This window comes from Lutra lutra, chromosome 11, assembly GCF_902655055.1.
Source record: "Lutra lutra chromosome 11, mLutLut1.2, whole genome shotgun sequence".
Taxonomy (NCBI): Eukaryota; Metazoa; Chordata; class Mammalia; order Carnivora; family Mustelidae; genus Lutra; species Lutra lutra.
The window spans coordinates 75,477,640-75,496,572 of NC_062288.1; the positions used below are offsets into that span (position 1 = coordinate 75,477,640).

The following is an 18,933-nucleotide window of genomic DNA, read 5'->3' on the forward strand; positions in this document are numbered from 1 at the left end:
GTGAGAAGAAATAGAATATTAATATAATTTTACATTACTTACATGATATTTTCTTAATGTTAGCCTGTGCCTCCATAATAATAAGACAGTATCTCTTCCTCTTGCCTTCTGATATTATTGAATACTCAGAAGTTCCTTGAGGAAATTACATTTTTCAATTGCTACCTGAAGGATGACTGCTAAATTCATCAGGCACATTTTAGAAGGACTTGGATTTTATTAAAGTGTATGACATGTGTTTCATATCTGTGACTAAAATAAAGAAGTAACTCACATTTTTAAAATATTGTGAATATGTAAGATACATTTTTTCAGTTTGTCTTGTTTTGTTTTGGTTCACTGGGAAAAGATATACATTTCAACAAGTAGTATTAGGTTGTTTTATTTATCCTTATGACAGTGTAATGAAAAAAACGTATCTTTATCCCATATTATACCCAAAAACCCATCCCATGTGGTGCAAAGACCTAAATGCAAAGAGCAAAATTTTAAAATTATAAAAAATACATAAGAGAAAATCCCCATTACCTCAGTACCTCAGTAGAGGAGAACTTTTTTTTCCTACTCTGTAAGTCTGTTGTTGTTTAGGGCTTTCTGTTGCCTAACCATAGTGCAGTTATCAAAATCAAGAAATTAAACATTGGTATACAGTACTATTTTCTAGTCAGCAGACCCTGTTCCTGTTTCACCAATTGCTGGTCCAGGATCCAATCCAGGATCATACTGACTTTTATTGTAAAGTCTTTTTTTTTTTTTTAAGATTTTATTTATTTATTTGACAGAGATCACAAATAGATAGAGGCAGGCAGAGAGAGGACAGGGGGCTCGATCCTAGGACCCTGGGATCAGGACCCGAGCCGAAGGCATTGGCTTTAACCCACTGAGCCACCCAGGCGCCCCTATTGTAAAGTCTTTAATCTGGAACAGCTTCTCAGCATTGTTTGTCTTTATGACCTTAACACTTTTTTGAAGAGTCCAGACTAGTTATTTTGTAGACTGCACCTCGATTTTGGTTTGATGTTTCCTTATGATTAGATTCAGCCTGTGATTTTTTGACTGTAAGTGAGGTTGTGTCCTCAGTATATCCTATTAGGAGGCATATGATGGCTGTTTTTTCTGTTACTTACAACTTTGATCATTTGGTAGAAGTAGTGTGTTGGCATGTTTCTTCAATGTAAAATTACTATTTACCCTTTATAATTAAATGTTTGGAAAAATACTTTTCAGAACATGTATGTGTCCTGTGGTCATTTTATCATAGTTTTATCCATAAATTTTAGCATTCTTTGATGGTTTTTGCATACAGCAATTACTGTCGTGGTCCTCAAGGTGATTTTCTAATTCAGTCATTCCTTTTACACTCATTAGTTGAAATTCTACTCTAATGAAGAGCTTTCTCTTGTTTATTCATTTCTTTGTGTCAGTCTGAACTCTTGGATTCTTATTTTATTCCATGAGTTACTACCCATTACTATCATTACTTAATTAGTTGTTTGAATTGTGGAATTTCTTTTAAAGGAAGAAAGAGGAGCTCCTGTGGTGCAGTTGGTTAAGCGTTTGACTCATGGTTTCAGCTTATGTCGTGATCTGAGTCCTGTGATTGAGCCTCCACTTTGGGCTCTGCACCTACTTGAGGTTCCACTGAGTATGCACTCTCTGCCCCCCCCCCCCCAAATAAATAAACAAATCTTAGAAAAAAAAAAATAAAGCCCATAAGAAAAACTGTACCAAAATAAAGTTTGACAGTGACTAATACTTTCATGTTATCTCAGACAGTTGATAGGCAGAAGTTTTTTTGGTTTTGGTTTTTGTTTTTAGGATTAATATATACTAACATTTTGGATATTGTTTTGAATTCACTACTTTATCTTCTATATATAAAGTAACTTTATAGTCACATGTGGTATCTGCTCTTTTACCAGAAGCACAAAAGAATGAAATATGCTTTTTATGTTATGTTTATCTTTTTGCATGTTTTACACAATATTATTTGGATCCAAGAGAAAGAAAAGGAAAAATATAGCTCTTCAGCTTTTAGCTCAGGTCAGTACATTAAGCTATACACTAATAGATTAGCTTTTTTAAAGTACACTTCTTGGTGCATTTGTTATGAAGTATGCCAGGAGTTGTTATGAAGTTGCCAGTGACTAAGAGGGATGGAGTTAATCTCCCATCTAGCCATACCTCCCCCCAATCTAGAATTGTGGTTGAGAAATACAGTAGATTCTCTCTCCTCTCTCTATGCCCCTCCCCACTCTTGCATTCTCTAAAAAAATTGGGGGAGGGGCACCTGGGTGGCTCAATCAGTTAAGCATCCAACTCTTGATTTCTTCTCAGATCATGACTCAGGGTCAGGTTCAAGCCCCATGCTGGGCTTTTAAGATTCTCTTTCTCCTCTCCTCCTCCCCCCCCCACCCCAAGAAAAGGGAGGAAGGAAGGGAAGGAAGGGTAAAATAACTCTTTCCTGAATCTGATTAGGATTCTCTCTCTGCTCTCCCTCTGCCCACCCCTAAAAAGAAATAACAATAAAATAACTCTTTCCTGAATCTGATTCCAGTTTAGGACTTGATATTGAATAACACATAGAGGAAGATGCTGGGTAATGCAGAAGATATAGCAGAGGGTCTAGGAATGTATCTAATAATTCACTGGGCTCTTCTAGAAAAGCTGTACTATTCCAAGGGGGTAAATAGAATATAGCTCCATGTATATTCAAGGAAATACGTTTTTGATTATTTTCAGAAATTCATTCTACTCTTGGGATGTCTTGTTGTATGATCATTTTTCTTTTCTTAGATTTAGAAGTGGGATAGAATAAATGGTTTTTAAGAAAAAAAAAGTTGGTTAGGAAGGATGGGTGTAGGGGAACATTGGGTCTATAGCAGTGCTTAGAAAATACTCTCATGATTAAACAATTTCTTAAAAAACAATTAAGCTTACTGTGGCAGATACTTCCTTTCCTTTAATGCCTGAGAAATTTTAAAAAATCACATTTTTCTTAGTGAAATTCACAAAGACCAGATTACAATATCCAGGCATAGCTGGTATAATCCAAGGTTGTGTTTTGGGTTGACAGACGCTCCTATGACCTCCTATCCTTAATGGTACTTCTTTTGACCCACCATTCACTTTGGGTCTTGTGAGCAATGGTGTTAACTGTTTTTGCTTACTTTATTCTAAATGCATACATTTAGCAATAACAAGGGCCAATAAGTCTATAGGAAAAACATTTAGGTCATTTTTGCTTTCTTGGTAAAAACTCCAAATAGAACTAAATTTCTAAATGGTATATGCTTTTTTCTTTCTTTTTTTTTTTCAAACAACCAAAAATTTTAAAGCTCAACAGCTTAGCTAATTTTATCATAAATATTAATATATATACTGCTTGCTATTAGTACTTTAATTTTGTCAGGTTTCTAAGTCATAGGACTGTTAGAAACAATTACCTCAGGGCACCTGGGTGGTCAGTTAAGTCTCTGCCTTCAGCTCAGGTCATTGTCTCAGGTTCCTGGGATAGAGCCCTGTCTGTGTCAGGCTCCCTGCTCAACGGGGAGCCTGCTTCTCTCTCTCCTGTTCCTCCCTCCCCCACTCCACCATGCTTGCACGTGCTCTCTCTCGCTTGCTCTCTAGCTCTCTCTCTCTCAAATAAATAAAAATATTTCTGTAAATATTTTTATATTTATAAAAAAGCCAATTACCTTAAAATTCTAAATGTTTTTGAAAGCAATAATTGGTAAATTCACCAGCAAGCTCTCAGTTTTATTTGTTGCCTGTGGTAATGATTAAGACCGTTTTATTTTATTTATTTTTTTTTAGTTTTTTTTCTTAATACTTTCCCTTTATTTTATTTTTTTTAATTTCTTTTCAGCGTAACAGTATTCATTGTTTTTGCACCATACCCAGTGCTCTATGCAATACCTGCCCTCCTTAATACCCACCACCTGGCTCCCCCAACCTCCCACCCCCGCCCCTTCAAAACCCTCAGGTTGTTTTTCAGAGTCCATAGTCTCTCATGGTTCACCTCTCCTTCCAGTTTCCCTCAACTCCCTTCTCCTCTCCATCTCCCCATGTCCTCCATGTTATTTGTTATGCTCCTCAAATAAGTGAAACCATATGATAATTGACTCTCTCTGCTTGATTTATTTCACTCAGCATAATCTCCTCCAGTCCTGTCCATGTTGATACAAAAGTTGGGTATTCATCCTTTCTGATGGAGGCATAATAATCCATAGTGTATATGGACCACATCTTCCTTATCCATTTGTCCATTGAAGGGCATCTTGGTTCTTTCCACAGTTTGGTGACCGTGGCCATTGCTGCTATAAACATTGGAGTACAGATGGCCCTTCTTTTCACTACATCTATATCTTTGGGGTAAATACCCAGTAGTACAATTGCAGGGTCATAGGGAAGCTCTGTTTTGATTAAGACTGTTTTAAATGCTAGCAACTCTTTACCTTACCATTCTGTCACAGGGACAGAGGTATGATGAATGAAATTGAGAAGTTGAGGCATTTACATAATCATAATAGAGTCTAATGTATGTTTAGCATGCATTGCTTCCATATCCTACTTTACCCTTGCCTGTTTAAAATTATTTTTTATATTTTGGCTTTTGATTTTAGTAGTAATTTGAAACATTTAGAAGAAAGCAATTTTGAAAACACAAAATATATAGTAATATTCCATTATGTAGAAACACCATCTTTTATTTATACATTCACCATTTATGGACATTTGGGTTGTGGGTTGTTTCCAGTTTTGAGTATTTGTGGGGTTGGGAGGAGCAGAGGGAGAGGAAGATGAGTGGGGAGCCTGATCTGCGGGTCTCCATCCCAGGACCCTGGGATCAAGACCTGAGCCAAAGGCAGAGGCTTAACCAACTGAGCCACGTAAGTGCCGCCCTCCCCCCCTTTTTTTTGAGAGCACATGCACATAAGCATGTGAGTGCCTGTGCAGAACCCTACGTGGGACTCCATCCCATGTCCCGGAGATCATGAGTTACATGCTCAACTGACTGAGCCACCCCAGTGTCCCAGTGAATAGATTTTTGTGTGGACATTGTTTTGCGTTTCTCTGGGGTAGCTACCTAAGATTTTTGGTGGTACGTGCTTAACTTTATAAGAAATTGCCAAACTGTTTTCCAAACTGGTTGGTACCATTTTGGGTTGCCACAGCCATGTATTAGAGTTCCAGTTCTGCATCCTCAGCAGTGTTTGGTATTATCAATCTTTTTTTATTTTAGCCATTCTGTTAGGTATGTAGTAGTGTTTCATGATTTCAGCATTCATTTCCCTAATGATTAATGATGTTGCACATCCTTTTGTGCATTTGTCTTTAGTATATCCTATCCACTGAAGTGTCCCAAGTATTTTGCTTACTATTTTCTTACGGTTGACTTTTGAATGTTTATATTCTAGATGGAAGTCCTTTGTCAGATACGTGATTTGCTAGTATTTTCTCTAGTTTGTAGCTTGTCTCTTCGTTCTCCTAACACTGCTTTTAACAGAGCAAAAGGTTTTAATTTCAATGAAGTCCAGTTTATCAGTCTTTTTTTTTTAATGGATCAGGGTTTAATATGTCTAAGATTTTTTTGCCTAACCCCACGTTATGAAGATTTTCTTCTGTTTCTTTTAAACTTTTTTAAGTTCCATGCTTTATGTTTAGAGCTGTGATCCATTCTTATGTAATTTTTTAAAAAAATAAGATGTGAGGTTTAGTTTGGTATTTATGGCTTTGCTCCTGGATATCTATTTGTTTGAATATCCTTTGTTGAAAAGATACCCTTTCTCCATTGAGTTGCCTTTGTACCTTTATGGAAAATCGTTTGGCCATATATATGGGTATGTTTTTGTACTCTTAGTTCAGATTCAGTAATAAGTCTTAAAATCAGGTGGCATGAATTCTCCAGTTTTGTTCTTTTTAAAAATGGCTTTAACTATTCTTGTTCGTTTGTCTTTACTACTTTGCATTTACTATTAAGGATGTAAAATAACATATTTCGTTCTCTCAGTTCTTAACCAGAATTTATTTTAATGCCATGTGTATGTGTTTGTGGTTATTTTGGTCAACACAGTAACTTTTTTATCTTGCTTATGTTTGGGGAGAGGGGGTCTTAATATATGGCCAAAATTATCCACATTCATTACTTTCTTTATACATAGAAAAGTAATAATATAGAAAACAACAGTGTTAGAATCAGCTTGTTGTGTATCAGAAAAATTCTGCTTTGATTTTGATTGTACCTCGCTTGAATCTACAGAATAGTTTGGGAAAAATTGTCATCTTCATGTTATTGAGTCTTCCAGTCTATGAACATAACATCTCTCTTCATTTATTTAGCTCTTCTTTGATTTCTTCCATCAGTATTTTGTGTAGTTTTCAGCACACTAGTCCTGTACATGTCTTGCTAGATTTATACATAAATTATTATTTTTCAGATTCCTTGGGATTTTTCATTATAAGCAGTCATGTTGTCTGCAAATAGAAAGTTGTATTTCATTTATGAAATATCTTTCTTACTGCAGTAAAACAATATGATGTTGAATAGTAGTGGTAGGAACAAACATTCTTTTCTCATTTCTTTTTTTTTTTTCTTAGCATATAATGTATTATTTGTTTCAGGGGTACAGATCTGTGATTCATCAGTCTTAAACAATTCACAGCACTCCCCATAGCACATACCCTCCCTAGTGTCCATCACCCAGCATCCCATCCCTCCCACCTGCCTCCACTCCAGCAGCCCTCAGTTTCCTGAGATTAAGAGTCTCTTATGGTTTGTCTCCCTCTCTGGTTCTGTCTTGTTTCATTTTTTCCTCTCTTCCCCTATGATCCTCTGCCTTATTTATCAAATTCCACTTACCAGTGAGACCATATGATAATTGTCTTTCTCTGATTGACTTATTTTGCTTAGCAAAATACCCTCTAGTTCCATCCACATTGTTCCAAATGGGAAGATTTCATTTTTTGATGGCTGCATAATATTCCCGTGTGTGTGTGTGTGTGTGTGTATGTGTACCACATCTTTACCCATTCATCTGTTGATGAACATCTAGGCTCCTTCCATAGTTTGGCTCTTGTGGACATTGCTGCTATAAACATTGGGGAGCACGTGCCCCTTCGGATCACTATATTTGTATCTTTGGGGTGAATACCCAGTAGTGCAGTTGCTGGGTTGTAGGGTCACTCTATTTTCAACTTTTGGAGGAACCTCCATACTGTTTTCCAGAGTGGCTGCACCAGCTTGCATTCCCACCAATAGTGTAGGAGGGTTCCCCTTTCTTCACATCCTCACCAACATCTGTCATTTCCTGACTTAATAATTTTAGCCATTCTGACTGGTGTGAGGTGGTATCTCATTGAGGTTTTGATTTGTATTTCCCTAATGTCGAGTGAAGTTGAGCATTTTTTCATGTGTGTGTTAGCCGTTTGTATGTCTTCTCTAGAGAAATGTCTGTTCATGTCTTCTGCCCATTTCTTGATTGGATTATTTGTTCTTTGGGTGTTAAGTTTGAGAAGTTCTTTTTAGATTTCCGATAGGAGCCCTTTATCTGATATGTCATTTTCAAATATCTCCTTCCATTCTCTCTGTTGTCGTTTGGTTTTGTTGGCTATTCCTTTGCTGTGCAAAAAGCTTTTAATCTTGATGAAGTCCTAATAGTTCATTTTTGCCTTGCTTCCCTTGCTTTTGGTGGTACGTCTAGGAAGAAATTGCTGCGGCTAAAGGTTTAAGAGGGTGTTTCCTGTATTTAACCTCAAGGATTTTTTTTTTTTTTAAAGATTTTATTTATTTATTTGACAGAGAGATCACAAGTAGATGGAGAGGCAGAGAGAGAGAGAGGGAAGCAGGCTCCCTGCTGAGCAGAGAGCCCGATGCGGGACTCGATCCCAGGACCCTGAGATCATGACCTGAGCCGAAGGCAGCGGCTTAACCCACTGAGCCACGCAGGCGCCCCAACCTCAAGGATTTTGATGGATTCCTGTCTCACATTTAGGTCTTTCATCCATTTTGAGTCTATTTTTATGTGTGGTGTAAGGAAATGGTCCAGTTTCATTCTTCTGTATGTGGCTGTGCAATTTTCCTAACACCGTTTTTTGAAGAAACAGTCTTTTTTCCATTGGACATTCTTTCCTCCTTTATTGAGAATTAGTTGACCATAGAGTTGAGAGTCCATTTCTTGGCTCTCTGTTCTGTTCCACTGATCTGTGCCTGTTTTTTGTTTTGTTTTGTTTTTTTGCCAGTGCCATACTGTCTTGATGATTACAGCTTTGTTAATAGAGCTTGAAGTCCGGAATTGTGATGCCACTAGCTTTGGTTTTCTTTTTCAACATTTCTTTTTCTTTTTCAACATTCCTCTGGTTATTTGGGGTCTTTTCTGGTTCCATACAAATTTTAGGTTTATTTATTCCATTTCTTTGAAAAAAGTTGATGTTATTTTTTTTTAAGATTTTATTTATTTATTTGACAGAGAGAGAGATCACAAGTAGGCAGAGAGACAGGCAGAGACAGAGGGGGAAGCAGGCTCCCTGCCGAGCAGAGAGCCCAACGTGGTGCTTGATCCCAGGACCCTGAGACCATGACCTGAGCCGAAGGCATTGGTTTAACCCACTGAGCCACCCAGGCGCCCCAAGGTGATGGTATTTTGATAGGGATTGCATTAAATGTGTAGATTGCTCTGGGTAGCCTAGACATTTTCCCAATATTTGTTCTTCCAATCCATGAGCATGGAATGGTTTTCCGTTTCTTTGTCTTTTTCAGTTTCTTTCTTGAGTATTATGTAGTTTTCTGAGTATAAGTTCTTTGCCGCTTTGGTTACATTTACATTTATTCCTTTGGTTACATTCATCCCCCCTAGGTGGAAAAGCTCTCAGTTTTTCCCTATTGAGAATGATACTCGCTGTGGGTCTTTCATAGATGGCTTTTATGATATTGAGGTGTGTACCTTCTCTCCTACACTGTGAAGAGTTTTAACCTGAGAAAGGATGCTGTACTTTGACAAATTGCTTTTTCTGCATCTGTTGAGACTATTATATGGTTCTTGTTAATTTGTTTTGTTAATTTATTGTATCACATTGACTGATTTGCGGATCTTGAACCAACCATGCTGCCCGGAATAAATCGCACTTGGTTGTGGTGAATAATCTTTTAATGAACTGTTGGATCCTATTGACTAGCATTTTGGTGAGAATCTTGTCTCGTTTCTCATTTTATAGGGAAAGCATTCAGTTTTTGACCGTTAATGGTGATGTTAGCTTGTAGGCCTTTTTTGTAGATACCGTTAATCAGATTAAGGACATTTTCTTCTTAGTTTGCTGAGTTTTTGTCATGATTGGTTTTTGAATGTTAACAAAATAATTTTTTTGCATCTGTTGAAATGATCTATGGTTTTTCATATTTAATCAGTCGATATTTTGAATTGCTGTCATTGGTTTTCAGTATTGAAACAGCTTTACATTTCCAGGATAAACTACACTTGGTCATGATTTGTATCCTTTCTTTATAGTCCTAGATTCAATTTTGTATTATTTTATTGAGGATTTTTGCATCTGTGTTTATGAGAGATAAGTTTGTTGTGAGTTGTGTTTCTTGAAATATTTAAGTCATTGTTATAGGATGACACCATTGTTTTAAAAATGAGTTGGACAGTGTTCTCCTTGGTTTTCCAGAATAATTTGTGTAGAATTAGTATTAATTCCTCCTTAGAGGTTTGGTATAAGAAAACATGGAAGGCTTTTAACAACAAATTCAATTTATTTAATAGATCTAGGAGTATACAAGTTATCTATTTCTTCTTCTTCTTCTTCTTTTTTTTAGATTATTTATTTGTTTATTTATTTGACTGCGAAAGAGAGCACAAGCAGGGGGAGTGGCAGACAGAGGGAGAGGGAGAAGCAGGCTCCTACCCGAGCAGGGAGTCTGATGTGGGGCTCAGTCCTGGGGCCCTGGATCATGACCTGAGCTGAAGGCAAGACGCTTAACTGACTGAGCCACCCAGGTGCCCCTATCTGTTTCTTCTTGAGTGAACTTTAGTTGTTGTTTCTTCCAAGGAATTTTCTGTTTCTTTTATATTATTGCTATTGACATTTTAAACACTAAAAAAAAAGTTTATATCAAGGCTATTGTTTGGTGGGAGGAGTGTACCCATTCTACCAAAACTATTTGAATCTGAGGAGCAGTATAGGGTAGTGAATAAAAGTGTAGATTCAGGAATCAGACCGAGTTAACTTCTGCTTCAGTTACCTTATCAAAAAAATGAAGATATAAAAAAAAAAAAATGAAGATATAATAGGGACTACCTCATAAGGTTGTTGTAAAGAATAAATGACATAATTCATATAGAGTGCTTGGTAAGCACTAATTTAAATGATCCCATTTAAAAAAAATCATTTCATCATTGTTACCTCTCAGTGGTATCCCATGACAGTTACAGATTATACTTCAAACTTTTTAGTGTTCCAGACTACGAAGTCTTTCCTTTTTTGTTTTAAATTGACATTTTCTACCTTTTTAAGGCCTTGTCACATATGTGGCCTCTAATTAGGAACATCTTTCTAGCCATTGATAACCTCTTTTTCATTTGTCTCCTCTGAAAATCATATGTGTGCTTAGATGCATGCATGTGCTTAGATGTGTACATCTGTACACAAACATGTATTACTATTTCCTTTTCTTTCCATTATTTTTAGTTTCCACATCAGAACAGTGACAGTGCTAATAAAGTGGGAAATATGAAAGTAATTGTTTTTGTCAAGGGTAGTCCCTTGGCAATATTGAATTCAGCAAATACATGAATGTGTATTAAAAAATCACCTGGAGGGGTGCCTGGGTGGCTCAGTGGGTTAAGCCAATGCCTTTGGCTCAGGTCATGATCCCAGGGTCCTGGGATTGAGCCCCACATCAGGCTCTCTGCTCAACAGGGAGCCTGTTCCCTCCACCCCCTGCCTGCCTCTCTGCCTGCTTGTGATCTGTCTCTCTGTCAAATAAATAAATAAAATCTTTTAAAAAAAGAAAAATCACCTGGGGCACCTGGGTGGCTCAGTTGTTAAGAATCCAGCTCAGGGCGTGATCCCAGGATCCTGGGATCAAGCCCTGCATCAGGCTCCCTGCTCCACGGGAAGCCTGCTTCTCCCACTCTCATTCCCCCTGTTGTGTTCCCTCTCTCGCTGTGTCTCTGTCAAATAAATAAATAAAATCTTTAAAAAAAAAAATCACCTGGAGGGGCTCCTGGGTGGCTCAGTCGTTGAGTGTCTGCCTTTGGCTCAGGTCGTGATCCAGGGTCCTGGGATCTAGACCCGCGTTGGGCTCCCGGCTCTGCGGGAAGCCTGCGCTCCTCCCTCTCCCACTTCCCATCTTATGTTCTGTCTCTTGCTGTCTCTTTCTCTGTCAAGTAAATAAATAAAATCGTTTAAAAAAAAATCACCTGGAAAACTTATCTAAATAGTATTTCCTAGGCCTTGTTTCTAGAGTCTCATCCAGTCAGGGTGGGGCCCATCACTGACTTTCTGATGAGATTGCTTCTGGTGGTGGTGGTGCTGCTGCTGCTGCTGCTGCTGCTGCTGCTGCTGCTGCTTGCTGGAAGACAGCCCTTTTGGGGAATCTGCCACAACTTAGAAGTTGCTGGGGTAGTCAGAAGTTGATTGGAAGACTATTACAGATGAATTCAAGACTTCTTCATTAAACTAGAATGTTGGGCATGCCATTTAAGCTCTCTTATTTTCATTAGTGATTGATCTCTTAATCAGGCATGGCCTTTATTCTCTTAAAATATGCCTGTCAATATGCCGGTTGATAAATTTTCTCTCATATATTTTTGAACTAAAATTTCCTAAGGTTCGGTCAGGTCTCCTGTTAAAACATTTTGAATTTAGACATTCCTTCCCTTCTTTTTATACATTTTTCACTAATTTGTGATTTTAAAGAAACAAATATAGTATATCTATTTTCTTTATTATACCTAAATACATCTTATTTCTTCACACATACAGATTTTCTTGATTGATATTTTTTTCCATTTTAGTTTAAAAGAATTTACTAATTTGTGATTTTAAAGAAACAAATATAGTATATCTATTTTCTTTATTATACCTAAATACATCTTATTTCTTCACACATACAAATTTTCTTGATCGATATTTTTTCCATTTTAGTTTAAAAGAATATACTTAAAAGAAAATGTTTATATGTAGCTTTGAATCCTTAAATGTGTTAAATATGTATTTTATCTGCATTCACCCTATACATTGTGATTATAATAAATGATTGAAACAGTAATAAACTTAAGGTGTTTGAAGAAGTGTCACTATCTTTGAAAAAATCTTTAAGCCATTTTCAGTAGACTTTGAAGTAGTATAATTTTGAATGTATTTTTGGTTATTTTAGCAGAGACCTATGCCACGGAACATTTACATCTTCATTTCTATTTTAGGTGCGTATAGCAGCAAAATTCATTATTCATGCCCCTCCTGGAGAATTTAATGAGGTGTTTAATGGTGAGTGTTTAATTCAGAGCACTGAGGCTTGACATATCAAGCACTCCTTTTTTTAAAAGAAAAAATTATATAACCTGAAGAACTAAGCTAAATGTGTGTGGGGGGGTATGTAGAAAAATCTGTACTGTCTGAATAATAGTGAAAATTTTTGTCAGTATGGATTTTACAATGACTAGAATATATTTATGATATATCTGATAATTATGTTTGAATAAGGTAGCCACCTTAAAGAATAATATTAAATTCTTTTAAAGACGGAATTTAAATTTTAGATATTTTTGGAATTGTGAATGCATTTTTTTATTCCTTTTAAAGAAAAGCTTAGAATAATACGAACAACCAAAAAAAAAAAAAAGTTGGGGGGGGGACATTATTTCACCATATTCAGAAGAGGGGAGAACATGTAAAAACTAATTTATATTGGGGCACCTGGGTGGCTCATCGTTAGGCATCTGCCTTCAGCTCAGGTCATGATCCCAGGGTCCTGGGATCAAGCCCTGTATCAGGCTCCCTGCTCAGCGGGAAGCCTGCTTATTACTCTCCCACTCCCCCTGCTTGTGTTCCTTTTTTTGCTGTATCTCTCTGTCAAATAAATAAATAAAATATTTTTTAAAAAATTTATTTATTTGACAGAGAGAGAGATCACAAGTAGGCAGAGAGGCAGGCAGAGAGAGTTATGTTTTAATGGTGAGGAGGCAAATGTCTACAAAATAATTTGAGTCTAAAATTAGAATTAAGAGTCAATAATCAAAGTAAATCAAATAAAGCAGTTATCCATATTGAACTAAATGCATTCATCTGTTGTTTGAACATGAGCTGAGGACAGAAATGTCTACATCTGAACTCTGTTCACAAGCTGTTTCTTGCTTAATCCATTTTTGTATGAAACAGATTCATTTGAAACTCATGCTAGTGTTGTCAGACTAGGAGGCAGGCATCTTCTGCAGCTCACATCAGATGATCTATTTTATCTCCACTTTAATTCCTTGGAAATACATTACAGTCTGCCTACATTGGCTATTGATTAATAAGGTATAAAATAACATGTACAGGTTTTCCCTGCTGTCTGAAAATAGAGCATTCTATGAAATCTTTCTTAAGTCAAAATGCCATAAAGTGGAGAGACAATTACCATTTGGTAAAAGGGAAAAATCTGTTTGGATTCCATTCAGTTAGCAAAAAACAAGTAAAATCCAAGTAGCGTAAAGTGAACTTTTGGATCGCTGGGGAAATTTATATTTCTATTTAATTCCTGTTCCTAACCAGTAGCTTTAAGAAAATAATACCATGGTGTGTTTTTGTGGTTATTTTTCCCATCAGAATAAAATTTTGATCTTGCTTACTTACATTTTGAGGGGGTAGGGGAAGAGTGAGGATTGTTAATATATGACCAAAGTAAGCTGCATTCATTACATAGAAATTTCAAACATACAAAAATAATAATATAAAATAATAATATAGAAAACACGATACTTGTTTTACAGATGTTCGGTTACTGCTTAATAACGATAATCTTCTCAGGGAAGGAGCAGCTCAGTAAGTATTACATATTATATTAAGTAACTAGTGACAAGATGAGAAAAAAATGTTTTAAAGGTGGTTTTTAAGCACTAATCCCTGAAATAGATATTTGCACATCAAGTTTAAATATATAGATTATATGTATATACTTAGCTGGAAGAGAAATATTTTTGATGAGGTTTAAATATATATGTGTATTATATGTGCGTACTCAACTAAAAAGAGAAATTTTTTATCATGGACATAGGTTCACAATTACGACATGAAATTCTCTATTCGTTAAGTATTTGGCAGTGGCTTATATACTCAGTACTACATTTTGGCATTTGCACGGTTGGATAAAATTATCTGGAAACTTTGATTTTTGAAACTGTGATTGCTTTTTTATTCAGGTTTTACTTTCTGTTAAGTGTTTGACCCTAATAGATTTTCAAGGATTAGGATTTTTATTCTTTCACAGATACCTGATATAGTACCTGACACATATTCAGTAAATAAATATTTACTGGATTTGTGAGCTATTCAAATAACTAGGCAGTTCTAAATCTTAGTACATCATCTTTGGACCAGTGACCACAATCATGACTTGCCACAACTGTGTTAGGTTTTAAAGAAATAATTGATTTTCTTCTCTATTCCCACCTCAAGTAAGGTTGGGGACTCATGTTAGGCTAACCAGTTCCATTACTTGTTGGAAAATGAAGTTAATAGATTTTTAGATGTGTTGCAAAGAGTGTTTAGTATCTATCCAGGCACCTTTTCTCATCCTGATATTCTGCCCAATATATGAAATCCTGAACAATGGGTGAAATTTGGTCTTACTCTGTTTTTGTAATGTTTCAAGGCTTTATCAGATTTGTCCTTTATACTTAACCCTAGTAAAGGTAGAGGTTCAGCATACTTCTAGGCATATCTGATTTTGCTTCTGATTTAAATCCTGTTATTTTTTAGTAGCAACTGTTACTTATTTGTTATTTATTCCTGTATAATTAACAAATAGTGTTCTATTAGTTTCAGGCGTACAATACAGTGATTCAGCAGTTCTGTACATTAGTACTCATCACAATAAATGTATTCTTAATCCTCTTCACCTGTTTCACCCTATATACTACTTCCATTGTGAGAAAATGTACATAATATAAAATTTACCGTTTTAATTATTTTTAAGCCTATAAGTCTTTGGCATTAAGTGCATTCACATTGTGTTGACTATCACCACCATCCATCTCTGGAACTTTTTTTATTTTCCCCAAACTAAAACTCCATACCCATTAAACAATAATTTCTCATTCTCCACTTTCCTCTGCTTCTGTTGACTACCATTCTGTTTTCTGTTTCTATGAATTTGACTTCGTTAAGTGTCTCATAAATGTGGAATCATACATTATTTTGTCATTTTGTGACTGGTTTATTCTCCTAAGCATAATGTCTTTAGGGATCATCCATGTTGTAGCACATGTCAGAATCTCTCTTCTAATACTGAATTATTTATATACCGCATTTTGTTTGTTCATCTATCGATGGACATATGGGTTGCTTCCATTCCTATTAATTATTTTATTAAAGTACTTTATAGAAATCAGTTTGCTCTGTATCTTTGACTTTAGTGATTAACTTCTGAGTGAATGGTTACTTACTCCTTAGTTCTTTAAACCTTATTTAAATCATTTGTATATTCAAGTAAAATTAATTTTCTTTATAATAGCATATGGCATGTTTACAACTTCTAACAACAGTACTTTAAAAGTACTTTTCCTCAGTTCTCTGTGGTAAATAAATGTGTAGGTTGTTTCATACAGGTGCATGAATTAGTGGGGGTTTTTTGTTATCAGTGAAGAAAGTGAGAAACTTGACTTGTTGAAAGAAAAAGTTTTTCCTCAGCAGAATAAAGTTTAATGAAGGTCAAAGAAAATACTCATAATTACATAAGTGGTATAAAATAGCCGTACATTTGACTCAAAAGTGATTAAAGTATTGAAATTTTATTTGTCCAAAGAAATACTTATTTCTGGTGATGGTTTTTACATTTAAATTAAATAAATTGGATTTGTTCTAAAAAGAAATTAGAATGTGATCTATATTTCTCTTTTATTATGAAACATTTTGGGAACAGTTGTCCACATTTCAAGAGATATGTACATTGATATGCTTGATACTGTGATATTCTAAGGAAATGATCTGAAGAAATCAGTAACTAATGATAAAACAAGAAGTTTATTGTATGATAGCAAGGAAAAAAACATGTAAACCTTAAGTAGAAAGTTCAGATTGTCTTGCATGTAGTTATACTATCAGTAAGTGATTGCTAACTAGAGGAACCCTTAGAGAAAATATTGATTCTTTTTGTTGACTTCAGTAGTATTCTTCATTCCAGATTTCTTTGAATTCATTTTGTAAACATCTGAGATTATCTGTGAAGGGAGAAATATGCCCTACATTGTTGATTGACTTTAGAACTATATAAGTGTGGTTCACAGTGTCCTTTTCTGTGAAATAATTTTCAAGCAAAAATAGTATTATACTCATTGTTCACTAGACTTGGTTCTTAATTAACTTTTAAAATACCTCCAAACCTGGTTTCACCCTCTAAAAAAGATCCATGGCCTATCATTGAGGCTGTCCAAAACCATGTAACACAAGCTTGCAAAACATTGTAAAAAAAACCATTTAGAATGTGTTCTAGTCGCAGTTTCACCAAAGTGCATAGCTGTACTCAAATTTCTTCTTCAATTGTGATCTTTGATATTGAATCTCTTTTGTACAAGTACTTTTCTTTCTTACATATATGTACTACTTTCTTCCTTCCTTTCCCCTTTTCCTTGTTGCTTTAACTCTTTTAATCTCACTTTTCTCCTCTTCTGTCTTTCTGTAAGGGGAAAAAAACATGGCTTTATTCTTAAGATTGGTTTTAACGGGATATTTTTCCTAAGGGCGCAAGTTTAGTGTGTTTCAAAGTATGTAAAAGTAGACATCCTGAAGAGTCAGTACTGTCAAGTCTAACTTTTAAATACCCAGAAAGAGCCTTTTATTCAACTGACTTATGACTGCCAGACTTCACTATGATGATGAGGTGAATAAGCCTCTTAGGGATTTTCTAATGGGGAATCACATATGTTCAGTATCAGGCCAAATGAAATAAAATATTATCATAATAGAGGCATATCAAAGGCCTTTGGAACCCAAAGGGAGAAATTTTTAATCTCTATTTAGAAGTGGTTTTTGAGCTGAATTTAAATGATGAACAGGGTTTGAATAGTAAATAGGGAAATAATGTGGCTAAACTGAAGGAGACACCTGGTGAAAAGTATAGTATGTGACTGATGGATGACTAATAGTAATAGGTATAAAAATCTAAATACAGGAACAAGTATTTAGGTATTTAGAAATGGATGAGTGGGATATAGAACTCTACAAGGGCAGAGAAGTCACTGTTTTCACTGTGTCTGGGTGAAGGGGTGAGTGAGTTGATGATGAGTAGGTAGATGGAGTAAGTTTCTGAACTGGGTGAAGTCAGTTTTGGAAGTCAGCTAGTCCAAACCCCTCTTTTTATAGATAAGGTAAATGGGCCCCATGCTAGCTAATAATGGGGTTTGGATAGAACCTAGGTATTCTATATTCTGACTCCTAGGTTAGTGAGTATCTTTACTCCTATACCATGTAACTAGTAACCTGTTTAACTTGCTTTGAGCACTTAAGATAAAATTTTACCTATTTTCATACTCAGTGGTTTCTTTTTCAGATTTCCTATTCTTCCCTCACTCCCAAGTAGATGATGGAGTTTGATACTCTGGGCAGTAAAAGGCCTAGGACCAAGTTACTATCTACCTTTACTATCTACATATGTCTTTCACTGGAAAATGAATCCTACTTTTTTTTTTTTTTTAAGATTTTATTTATTTGAGAGAACGGGACAGAGTAGAGAGAGTGTACAAATGGTGGGGAGGGGTAGAGGGAGAAACAGACCCACCACTGAGTAGGGAGCCTGATGTGGGGCTCCATCCTAGAACCCTGAGATATGACCTGAGCCGAAGATAGACACTTAACTGACTGAGCCACCCAGGCGCCCTGAATCCTACTTTCTAAATGATCTAGTGTACTTTTTTTTTTTTTTTTTTTTCCAATTTTCAAAGTAGTTTTGAGATAAATTCACTTAAGGGTTAGTAACTGCCTGGCTATGTTGAGGCTATTCCTAGGAAAATTATAGTTTTAATGAATTAAGGAAATCAGAAGTGAGTAGATACTACCCTCTCCCTCATCATGCATTTCTATGTTTATTCTCATTTTTTTTTAACATGCAGTGTCAGGAGTTTGACAGGTAGTAATTTAATTCTGTTTTGCTATTTTTAAGTTTATTAGTCTGGTAATTTATCTGTGATGGCTTTGCTTAACCAAATATTCCTTTCTAGAGGAGACTCAAGTAGCTAATAATCTGAAAATTCAGTGGATATCTTGCCATCTAGAAAACTTTCCAAGTAGGTTAGGTTGACAGATGTATTTCTAAATTTTAAAATACTCAATATTTCTTCTGTTAAGTGTAGAAAAAAATCCTCAGGTTATAGATTTAGTAAAATATAATATGGTCCTTACATATTTTTCAGATAATTTTTTGTACTTTGAGAGTCTTTCCTATAAATGTATTATATAATTATGAAGTATTACTTACTCATATGAGAATAGAGAGAGGCTTTATTCTTGAATCTTTCTTGTCACCATTTCTTAGTTCAGACTCTTCAGCAGTTCTAATATGGACATTTGCCTAATAACAACCTAACTGCTTTTTTTACTTTCTTTCTTTTTTGGGGGGGGGGGGGCTCTAGTTGCTCCACTGCCCAGTTGTCATACATACTGCTGCCAAATTAATCCTCTTTATAGTTAGGTTCTTCTTTCTCAGAAAGCTTCAGTGACTTTGCTTTGCCTCCTAAA

The 18,933-nt window shown here is 35.6% G+C and overlaps 1 protein-coding gene across 1 annotated transcript in view; it reads left to right on the forward strand.

Moving 5' to 3' along the window:
• CAPZA2 (capping actin protein of muscle Z-line subunit alpha 2) overlaps positions 1-18,933 on the forward strand; it is a 61,473-nt gene that overhangs the window by 23,416 nt on the left and 19,124 nt on the right. The window contains exons 2-3 of the mRNA XM_047694767.1: positions 12,426-12,489; positions 13,974-14,025. Coding sequence (XP_047550723.1) covers positions 12,426-12,489; positions 13,974-14,025 — 116 coding nt within the window. The remainder of the gene's footprint in view (positions 1-12,425; positions 12,490-13,973; positions 14,026-18,933) is intronic.